General features: G+C 45.9%; 1 protein-coding gene across 1 annotated transcript; it reads left to right on the top strand.

Annotated features, from left to right (window-relative positions):
* The first annotated feature begins 930 nt into the window (after positions 1–930).
* LOC141329512 (uncharacterized) lies at positions 931–2688 on the top strand. Its single transcript, XM_073835470.1, has 3 exons — positions 931–988; positions 1586–1720; positions 1889–2688. Exons 1-3 carry the CDS (start codon positions 931–933, stop codon positions 2686–2688), a joined length of 993 nt encoding a protein of 330 aa, XP_073691571.1.
* Positions 2689–11861: the final 9173 nt, after the last annotated feature.

Raw genomic sequence — 11861 nt, 5'->3', positions numbered from 1 at the left:
GTTCCAATGAAAACAACAATTAAACAATTAAATTTAGTTTCACAATTAAAAGAAGATTCATGATTATATTAAAGCGTTCCATAGAAATCAAGCAAACAAACAAACTGCTCAACTTACCTTAGAAGACTGTAAAAAACGGTAAAATGTACTTACTCTATTGCAATTATTGTATATTAAGATGCATATGGACATGTAGGCTATGGTGTTGTAGGATATTTACTACGTTTTTATATTATCGATGTTTTATTCGTGTCACATTGTGAGAAATGACAGTAATGTCTTTATCCTAAGTGTTAGACAAAGACACTGTTATTTCTCCCAATGTGAAGTGGATAAAACAGCTTTTATCGTATATGCTGACTCAAATAATCAGTTTCTAACAGCAAACATTCAGAATTAAATGAGATGATCTGCTAATGATCCTGAATGTCTTGTTGATGACTGGTGATCTGAGGCTCATCAATATTAAGAGCTGCTGAAAAGACTCTTTATTTCATGTCAATAGTTCCTGTTTTCACCTCATTTATTATGCTGATGTCTTGAATAAAATGAGCTTTAAGCGGCAATTTACAGAAGATCTGGTGTCAACATACTGAGGGTATTTGTTGGTTATAAATCTATAGATGCATTCTTGTCTTTATCTTGTTTTTCTCACCATTATTTATATATAAAAAGAATACATTATTTACGTATATATGTATATATATTAAAACGATCTTCAGTAAGTGATATTAGCTCCTCCCATGCTGCAATTCACCTTCAATGAAGCTCCTCCCACAAGAGGCGCATCATCAAAGAAGTTCCGCCCACATTAATTCAGCTATAAATGCTGGAATATTCCCATCAGTTTACAAGTGAAGACGAGCATCATAATATAAAGAAGAGCTGGAATCTGCAAATACTGAGTTTATTAAAGAGGACAAAGAGAAGATGAAAGATCCAGAACCCTGCAGAATCAAACACAATGAAGATACTGAAGAACAAACAGGTTGGTGTTTATTTTTCTTACTTTATTAATAGTGCTGATGGTCATAAAGCTTCAAGCAGATTTAGATTTGCTGTAATGGAGGGAAATCTTTAGAGCTCTGCGATAATATAGCTAAAGTGACTATTATTTCTGCCACAACTTTATGTCCGACTAATAAGAGCTGCCAGCTGCCATTTCTGTTGCATATGAGAAACGCAAAATTTGGCAATTTAGTAACTGTGGTTTAGTCATTAGGTTTATGATTAATTATCTTTAATACCTCCACAACACTCCACTAAATGTGTGTTCTATTATTTAATAGTGGATCAAACATATTTAGTACTTTTCTCTGTAGAAACCATTTTGCCTAAAGTGTTTTAAAAATTAATAATTTGTAGGTCAATGAACCTCATTCATGTAAATTTCCTCAGGGATTTATAATTTATAAAAATGCCTCAAAATGACAAAAAAAATTGTAATCATTTTCTACTTCATACTGTTTTATCAGGGTTCATTTTTGTGTCCATATGTCTCTGCTTTTTACGATTTACTGACAATACATTTTCAATGATTTTTACTTTTATTTAGAGTCGATACATGAAATTGATGAGAATGAAGATTTGAGTGAAGTTGAGGAGACAAGTCATGTCAAACCTGGAGAAAAACCTTTGAGTTGCTCTCAAACCAAACAGAAAGATTCAAAGAAATCTTTGACCTGCACTCAGTGTGGAAAGAGTTTCTCAAGCATATCAAGTCTTATTTGTCACATGAAAGTTCACACTGGAGAGAAACCTCACAAGTGTTCACACTGTGACAAGAGATTCAGTCAGTCATCAAAACTGAAAACACATGAGAGGATCCACACTGGAGAGAAACCTCACAAGTGTTCACACTGTGACAAGAGATTCAATTGGTCAGGAGACCTGAAAACACATGAGAGGATCCACACTGGAGAGAAACCGTACACATGTGATCAGTGCGGGAAGAACTTCAGAATAAAAGGACACCTTACACAGCACATGAGAGTTCATACTGGAGAAAAACCATTTGCTTGTGATCAGTGTGGGAAGAGCTTCTCACAAGCATCACATTTTAAAGCACACATGAATGTTCACACTAGAGAGAAACTGTATTCATGTGATCAATGTGACAAAGTGTTTTTGAGAGCTTCACACCTGGAGCAGCACATGAGAGTTCATACAAAAGAGAAACCACATTCGTGTCATTTGTGTGGAAAGAGTTTTTCACATCTACAAACTTTGAAAGAACATCAGAAAAGACACGCTGGTGTGAGAGACTACATGTGCTTTGAGTGTGAGAAGACTTTTACTACAGCGAGCAATTTAAAACTGCATGAGATGATCCACACTGGAGAAAAACCTTTCAAGTGTTCACACTGTGACAAGAGATTCAATCATTCAGGAGTCCTGAAAATACATGAGAGGATCCACACTGGAGAAAAACCTTTCAAGTGTTCACACTGTGACAAGAGATTCAATCAGTCAGGAGACCTGAAAATACACGAGAGGATCCACACTGAAGAAAAACCTTATACGTGTTCACACTGTGACAAGAGATTCATCAATTCAGGCAAGCTGAAAAGACATGAGAGGATCCACACTGGAGAAAAACCTTATACGTGTTTACGCTGTGACAGGAGGTTTAATCGGTCAACACATCTGAAAAGACATGAGAGGATCCACTCTGGAGAGAAACTGTAACACTGCACTGAATGTGGGAAGTGCTTCAAACATTCATCTGTTCTACACAGTCATACAAAAAAAAAAAAAAAAAAAAAAAAAAAGCACAAGTAGATCATCTTCAGATCCAGCACTTTCAGATTGGATGCTACATCCTGACCGGCTGAAACACAATAATGCATCAAGCAATAAAATATCTGGATAAATTGTCCTAATCAGTCATTACAAATGACATGACAAAGAAACATTATCTAAAGTTTCTACAGTGAATAATGTTCATCTACTGCTTCAGAACAAGCAGATTCAACTGTGAGATTCAGGTCAACTCAAAGTTGGAGTTCCTCCCCAAAGAACAATGTTTAAAAGTTTTATTTTTGAATATAATTTTGCTTCTTGATATAAATATGATTGTGCTTTCTTTTAAGTTCCATATTATGTTCAATTGGCTTATAATGCATTTGTCACTCGCATTTTGCTTACTCTTTCATGAAGGGAAAGTATTTTTTTTCTTGTTTATGAAGCTGACGAAGAGGCTGTAACATTTTTAAGATGCATATTTTTTTTTTTATGATTGTAGCATGTTCTTCATTGTTGTTTTTAAAATAAATAGTTATTCTCTTATACTGTCATGTAGCTTTGTAACTGATTCTTCTGTGCTTCTTTGTATGTAGGAATGAATACCTGAATCAGGTATTAAACCCTGGGGCTAAATTACAAAAGACTGTAGTATAGATAAGCTCTGGCATGATCAGTTCTGCTTTGGGGACTGGGATAATTAAGAAAATACACTTACAATTTAGTGTTGCCACGGAAACATTATCACATTATCTCTGTCGCAATATTACGTAGAAGTACATACAAAATCTTTAATAAATTCTCAGGCTGGGTAACAATAGACAGGAATGGCTGTAGAACACGCACAACAAAGGAGACATGTGTGTAACATTTGTAGCAGCACAAATAGACTTATAAGGGGTGCTAATTACACAGAAAGGTGAAGGAAATAACACTAACAAGCAGGTAGACCAAATATGCCCAGTTGGCATTTTAACGTGGAGTCAGCGTTGAATCAACGTCACTACGTCAGGTGTCAGTGTTGGATAACCGTTGGATTTTGTTTAGATTTTGCAAATCTAAACAACAGTTAATTGATCAGCATTTTTTGAATGTTGGAACAACGTTATTTTTCTACTTATATATTTTAACAAAATGTTTAAAAGTCATGGTTGTTAAAAAAATGTTGATTTGACGTACAACTCAAATTTTATTTATATTTCTTTGTTGAATCCATAGTTAGTTAACAACACCATTTCAACCATTTGGTATTCAACGTTGTTTTGCCGTTGAATAAATGTTTTTTCATAAACTGACATTATTATAACCACATTTAAACGTTTAAGGTCGGTCGAATGCCAGCTGGGTGTGCATAGGAAAAACCAATACAGACAGTCCAATGGGGAAAACACTGGGAAAAAACAAGGCAAATTACATTCCAAGGGCATGACAGTCACACTAATTGTACAACTGTTTCTAATTGATTTTCCTTATTTGCAATACAGAAGCGAGATCTCTCTTGCACTAGTACTGTGCATTGTATATTATTTTATTTTCGAATTCAAGTTTAGCTTCTGTTGATTATGAAAGCAAGAAGTTTGAGGTAAAGCGAAATGTAAAGCGGACAAAATCTGATGTGTCAGTATATTGGATCCATGCATTAGTTATTAAAGTGACAGCAGCCTAATAAACCTGCAGCTGTCTGTATCATTAATGATAATCATACAACAAAAGGAAAAAATAAACTTTTCTAAAATACCCACTAGAAAAGGTCAAGGATTTGCGTATACCCACTTTAAAAACCGCGTCGTGAATTTACTTTTCTCTAAGCCTGAGGCTTTTGGTGTGAAGAGGTTTTACATTTGCCAAAAATAGAACTTTTAGTATTAAAAACAAACAGGCAAGCCCTTCCCTTTCGATAAAAAGCAACTAAATAACATAATTTGTTACCTTTTTAAAGAGTAACGCAATATTGTAATGCATTGCTTTTAAAAGTAACTTTCCCCAACACTGGATAAGATATTAGGCAAACTATTCAAAGCTAACTGCGTTTAATGCAGCTTATTTTTCTTCACAGCGGCGCACATTAGTTTTTCCCTAAAACTAAAAATTAACATGCGAATAAGCACAAGCAGTGATTGTTGTAAAATTCAGTATTTACTGTTGCTAACATGTTAACATGATAGAAGATTGAAAGCACAATAATCCACACGAAAGACGCTGTTCCCAAGAGTGAATTGTGTGTTTGGGGTTAAAAACGGACAAGAAATTACACTTTGAGCTTTGGGTGGGCGTCCAAATGATTAAATACTGTCACGGGTGAAGAATCACACGACAAGGTCAGCTTGCTGAACAACCCCGGAGGGTGGATTTATTAACAGAAAAGAATACTTTAGAAAGTGCAGGTGCGGTGTGACGTGAGGCTGGTGCGGCCTGACTTTAGGTGTGCTCTTTGTTGAAAGTGGGTGGCCAGGGGGGTGCTCCAGTGAGGGCTGCCGGTCACTCGCTGCTTTCTATAGAAAAGAGAATATAGGTTAGTCGCCGTTTGATCCAGCTTGAGACTCCAGTCTGTTTGACTGAGCGAGATGATGGCTTATAAAGCCAGGCTGCTGATTAGGAAGCAGCGGTGACCGATCAGCGGTGATGAGGACGTGCAGGTGTAGATCGTTTGTTGCCAGGGCGACGCTGATGAGTCCGGAGACGCTCGTCACATCCCCCCCCCCCTAGCGTCGTTCTGGTCCTGGAAATAAAGGAAGGGGTGAAATAGGGGGTGGGTGGGGAATGACCACTGACAGACCTGCAAAAGCTGTCCAGATCCGAGAGAGTCCATCCGCGTTGGTGTTGGTGACCCCGGCGCGGTGGCGGACTTCAAAGTGGAAGTCCTGGAGCGCGAGGAACCAGCGAGTCACCCTGGCGTTGGTGTCCTTAGCTCGGGCCATCCACTGCAGGGGGGCGTGGTCGGTTACCAGGGTGAACTTGCGGCCCAGGAGGTAGTACCGCAGCTCCAGGACTGCCCACTTGATGGCCAGGGCTTCCCTTTCGACGGTGGCGTAGTTTCTCTCGGCGGGAGACAGCTTCCTGCTGATATAAATAATCGGATGCTCCTCACCTTCTTGAACTTGCGACAGAACTGCTCCCAATCCGGTATCGGAGGCATCCGTCTGCAGCAGGAAGGGGCAGCTAAAGTCCGGGGCCCGCAGGACCGGCGAAGACGTGAGGGCGGTCTTGATTTTGGCCAGGGCTTCTTCCGCGGCTGTAGTCCAGCATACTTTCTCAGGCTGCCCCTTCCTGGTCAGGTCTGTCAGGGGGGCGGCTAAGGAGGAGAAGTTAGGGATAAAGCAGCGATAGTACCCCGCCAACCCCAAAAAGGCTCGTACCTGGGTTTTGGTCTTCGGTTTAGGAGCGGTGAGGACAGCTTCCACCTTTTTTTCTTGGAGCCGGATTAGACCCCGACCAACCTGAAAACCCAGGTACTTGGCTTCGGAGAGGGCCAGATGACACTTGCGGGGGTTGGCGGTCAGTCCAGCCCGTCGGAGTTCAGAGAGCACCCTCCGCAGACGATCCAGGTGGTCCTCCCATGCCTCGGAGTGCACCACCACATCGTCCAGATAGGCGGCCGCATAGGCTTTTTTTTTTTAGTCCGGTATTGCCAGTGTCCTCCAGGGGTGGAGAAGGCGGTCTTCTCTTTGGCAGCCGGGGTCAGGGGAACTTGCCAATATCCTTTGGTGAGGTCTAGCGTGGAAATGTACCGGGCTCTCCCCAGGCGATCTAACAGCTCATCCACCCGAAGCATGGGGTAGCCGTCGAATTGGGAGACCTCATTCAGGCGGCGGAAGTCGTTGCAGAAGCGGAGGGTGCCATCCGGCTTCGGGACCATCACGATGGGGCTGGACCATGGGCTGCGGGATGGTTCGATTACCCCTAACTTCAGCATTTCTTGGACTTCCTCCTCAATGGTCTGCCGACGAGCTTCCGGGACTCGGTAGGGCCGTTGCCTGACGATCACTCCAGGGGGCGTCCTGATGTCATGCTGGATGACGTTGGTCTGCCCGGGCTGGGAGGAGAACACATCCGGGAACTGACCGACCAGGTGTTGCAGTTCAGCTTTCTGGGCAGCCGACAGATGGGGGTTGATGTCAACAACCACGGGGTCGGTGAGACTGAGGGCGGCCACCTGGGTCCTGGTCCCATTCCACTTCTTCAGCAAGTTGATGTGGTATAATTGTTCATATCGTCTTCTACCGGGCTGGCGTAGATGGTACGTTACCGGCCCAACCTTTTCAACCACGGTGTAGGGGCCCTGCCACGAAGCAAGAAACTTACAGGCCGATGTGGGGACCAGGACCATGACGCGGTCTCCCGGCTGAAAAACCCGTGGTTGGGCTGCCCTGTTGTAGTGGCGTTGTTGGGCCTGTTGAGCTTTGCTGAGGTGTTCCCGGACTAATGGCATGATCCGGTCTATTCGCTCCCTCATCTGCTTTACGTGCTCCACGACCGTGCGGTGGGGGGCAGGCTGCTGCTCCCAAGCTTCTCTGGCGACGTCCAGGAGGCCCCGAGGTTGACGGCCAAAGAGAAGCTCGAAGGGGGTGAAGCCGGTCGAGGCTTGTGGAACTTCCCTGATGCTGAATAACACGTAGGGGATCATGAGGTCCCAGTCCCGTCTGTCCTCCGCCGCTACCCTCCGGAGCATTTGTTTCAGGGTCTGGTTGAAGCGTTCCACAAGCCCGTCGGTTTGCGGATGGTAGACCGTGGTCTTGAGCTGCTTCACCCGCAGCAACCTGCAGAGATCAGCCATTAGCCGGGACATGAACGGTGTTCCCTGGTCGGTCAGGATTTCAGTTGGTATTCCGACGCGGCTAGCCAACAGAAACAGTTCCTGGGCGATGGACTTCGCTGTGGCTTTCCTCAGGGGGACTGCTTCTGGGTAGCGGGTGGCGTAGTCCACGATGACCAGGATGTGCTCATGTCCCCGGGCAGACTTAGGCAACGGCCCCACAAGATCCAATCCGATGCGCTCGAAGGGCACCTCAATGATGGGAAGGGGAATAAGAGGGCTGGGGGGAGGAGTCCTGGGCGCCGTGATCTGGCAGGTTGGGCAGGCTTGGCAGAAGGCCTTGACTTCAGCGTCCAGTCCAGGCCAGTGAAATCGGTCGCGGATTCGTTGTATGGTGTTCGTGATCCCCAAATGACCTGCCATGGGGTGGGAGTGAGCCAGCTCCAGGATGGCCTCTGTCTTGCTCCGGGGAACCACTAGAAGTTCCTTCTCCTCCCCCCTTCGGGGGGCGACACAGTACAGCAGGCCCTTTCGGACAATGAAGTGCGGGAGAGGATGGGGCCGTGGGAGGACGTCTTTATCGTCGATAACTCTGACTTGGGTCCAACAGTGGTTAAGACGGTCGTCCTCCCGTTGTTCCTTGGCAAATGAGCCCCCTCCGGAGGCCTGCTGGAACACATCAAAGAAAAGGTTAGAATTTTGAGGAGGGGACTCACCATCTCTCCCGCTGTCCGAGGCTAGCAGAGCCGGCCGGCGGCGAGGTCCTTGGGGCCGTCTGCGGCGTCGGCGGTTCCCTCGCGGGCTGGCGGGCTGAGTGGCGGTGGCCAACAGGCGGTCGAAGCCAGGCCAATCCCTGCCCAGCAGTACGGCCACAGGGAGGTCTTTGACTAATCCAGCCTCGACGGGCCAGGCGCCATGGGCGGCGGAAATGGTTACTCGGCGTGCTGGGACTTGTCGGGTGTCTCCGTGAACACATGTGATGGGAAGCAGGCTTTTCTGTCCGGGAAGGGGCGGACACAGCCGAGACTGGATGAGCGTGACCGCACTGCCGGAATCGAGCACCGCTCTCATTGGCTTTCCGTTGAGAATGATGTCTGTTTCGGGAGCCGCCGGTGGAGGGCTCTGATGTACGATGCAGCCAGCCAGCCAGGTCCGTGGAGGGGTCGAGGGATCCGCGGTGGGCATTGGCTCATCCTGTGGCGAGGGAACTGCCGGCCTGCTGACTGTGCGCTGGGTGCCCTCCGGCGCGCGTCGCTCCTGGACCACCCTCCGGGGAAACGGCGGCGCTCTATCCCCAAATTCCCGGTGTTGGACGGCGTCCGCCAGCTCGATCGTCTCCACAAGCTCCAGGATGGTTGTAGGGTTCCGCATACCCACCGCCTGTCGGTGGGACCGTGGGAGGGTGCGGAGGAGACGATCGATGACCACCCGTTCCACTACCTGAGCGACGGTGGGCTCTCCTTCAAGCAGCCAATGTTGCGTAAGGCATGCGAGTTCCGCCGCCTGGGTGCGGGCTGGCACTCGTGCTTTGTACTCCCAATCATGAAACTGTTGGGCGGCGCAGATAGGCGATAAACCCAGCCGGGCCAAAATTTCACGCTTCACTTCAGCATAGTTTTCTGCGGCGGTCGGTCACCAGTTAGAAGGGGTGCCAGCGCCGGCGCCCAGTCTTCTGTGGCCCACCCTTCCCGAGTGGCGGTAGTTTCAAAGACTCGGAGGAAAGCTTCTACGTCATCGAATGCTGTCATCTTGGGAAGGAGGCGGGTGGCTTGTTCTCGAGCGTCAGGTAGTGGAACACGCTGGGCAGCGCGAATCCGGATGGCAGCGAGCTCTTCTTCAGCTCTGCCCTGCCGGGTGGCCAGATGTTCTACTATCTGTTGCTGACGGACGCTCACCTCGGTGAGGCGCTAAAGCAGATCCTGCATCTCCATGGGGGAAGAGCGCCGGCCGAGTTTTGCTGTATAAGTGAAGACAGGAAAAAAAAAACAAAGCTTTAGTGGGGTGTTGGAAAAAAAATGCTTGTCGGTGATTCTTCGTGCAGTGCCGGCATTCTCCACCAGGTGTCACGGGTGAAGAATCACACGACAAGGTCAGCTTGCTGAACAACCCCGGAGGGTGGATTTATTAACAGAAAAGAATACTTTAGAAAGTGCAGGTGCGGCTTGACTTTAGGTGTGCTCTTTGTTGAAAGTGGGTGGCCAGGGGCGTGCTCCAGTGAGGGCTGCCGGTCACTCGCTGCTTTCTATAGAAAAGAGAATATAGGTTAGTCGCCGTTTGATCCAGCTTGAGACTCCAGTCTGTTTGACTGAGCGAGATGATGGCTTATAAAGCCAGGCTGCTGATTAGGAAGCAGCGGTGACCGATCAGCGGTGATGAGGACGTGCAGGTGTAGATCGTTTGTTGCCAGGGCGACGCTGATGAGTCCGGAGACGCTCGTCACAATACACACAAAATGTCAAAAGGGCCTGACAGCATTCACTTAAACAGAATTTATGTCTTAAGTGAACGTGAAAATCTGATGTCAATATATGCAGTCGCCTTCTAAAGATTTGGCCAGCAATATTAATCAAACAACAAAATCACTCAGAGCTCTTAATCTAAAAAACATTAGTTTTAATAAGTATTAATTTATCAAATTATACAGTGGAAGTTAGGCACATTTAGTTTTTTCAATCAGATATATTTTTGTATGATACGTTACTGTTCAGGTAAGTAATATAAGTAGACCTCCATGAAAAAATTTAAAACTTATTTTGTTTTATTGTATTTGACAGTTTGTTTTACTTTGTTCCATTGTTCATGTTCTTATTGTATCTTATTGTGCATAAAACAGTAAATCTGTGCATGCACTGGTGCATTTACAAATTGATGTTTTATATTCATTTCATTAAATGAAATTTGTTTCACATTTCAGAATATGAATGTAAAAAAATAATAAAAATAAAAGGTGAACTGTGTCACAATCTAGGCAGGAACACATGAACAACGACGTAGTAAAAAGATGTACATTTAATAAATCCAACGGAATACAGGAGACACAAGAACATTAGGAGAAAACATCAAAGACCGACAGCATTGAGGGGAAAACACACACACACTAAATCGACAGACTGATTACGCATACAGGTGGAGACAATGAGGGAGAAACCAAACACACTCTGAACTGCGGAGGAGAATGGGAGAAACCAACATGAAAGTCCGGGGGTGTGACATTATCTCCCCCTCCCGGAAGGCGTGTCCTCGCGCCGACAAACGGGAAACAGCAAGGAGGGTAAGAGATGGAGTCCAGAATGGTGACAGAAATGTCCATGGAGGTGATGATGGAGGGAGGAGCCAAGGAGGTGACAGGAGGGAGCTGGAGCAGGAGGAGCCAGGTGGGACCCAAAACACAGCCATGACGTAATCCCACGGTGGGGCCGATGGAGGGAGGGGCCATGGTGGAGGAGAGGCTGACGACTCCATGGGGCCGACTGACGGAGGCGGAGCAGGTGGTGGTGGATTCGAGGCGGAGACGGAAAGCCGATGATTTTGGGCGACGCCGCGGATCCGGAGGGCCAAGGTGGAACCCAAGGCTCTGGCGACCAAGGCGGAGATGGAGATCCGGAGATCCACGGCAGAGCCGGAGCGACGGAGGGCCGAGGCTGTTTTTGCTGGTGGGTCGAACACCAGCAAACAAGAACAACAAGGGAAATTCGAAAGGGTAATCCAGTAAACAGGCATGAAGGTCAGGGCGGGCGGCAAGATACAAAAAGAGGAAAACAGTCCAAGGTCGAAAAACACAGGAACTAGGAACTCGGGAGGTTAAACACGAAACAACGATCAGTACAGACAGAGGGGGAAGGGAAGCCTTTATACCAAACACAAGGGATCACATGACAGAAACAACCAATGGGGAACGGACACATGGATGCAGGAGAACCAATGAGAACATGACACATAAGGACAAAGCATGGTGGGTTGAGTGAACACCGTCTGGGATGGAGTGCCCTCTCTGGAGATGACGGGCACTCCAGCTGGTGATTGTGACAATATATATATATATATATATATATATATATATATATATATATATTAGGGGTGGGCATAGATTTTTTTTTTTTTAATCTTGATTAAATATTGGAATCAATCGAGATTAAAATGGCTAATTTGAATTCTGCTGAAGGCATTTTCAGAATATGTGTGCTACCCAAATAATGACTAAAAGTAAGTCTTTGAGAACGGGCCAGGTGGCGCATTAGACCATCCCAAATGCATCCCAAACTGCTTGACAATTGTATTTACAACATAATTAACTATACAAACTTGTGTAACCAAGTAATTCTGAGCAAAAGGCTGCAGGACGTGCGCGTTCCCCTTAAATACACAG

Source organism: Garra rufa, chromosome 1, assembly GCF_049309525.1.
Source record: "Garra rufa chromosome 1, GarRuf1.0, whole genome shotgun sequence".
In the NCBI taxonomy this organism is placed as follows: Eukaryota; Metazoa; Chordata; class Actinopteri; order Cypriniformes; family Cyprinidae; genus Garra; species Garra rufa.
Note: the sequence above shows the minus strand (reverse complement) of the source record. Positions and strands in the feature narration are given on the sequence as shown.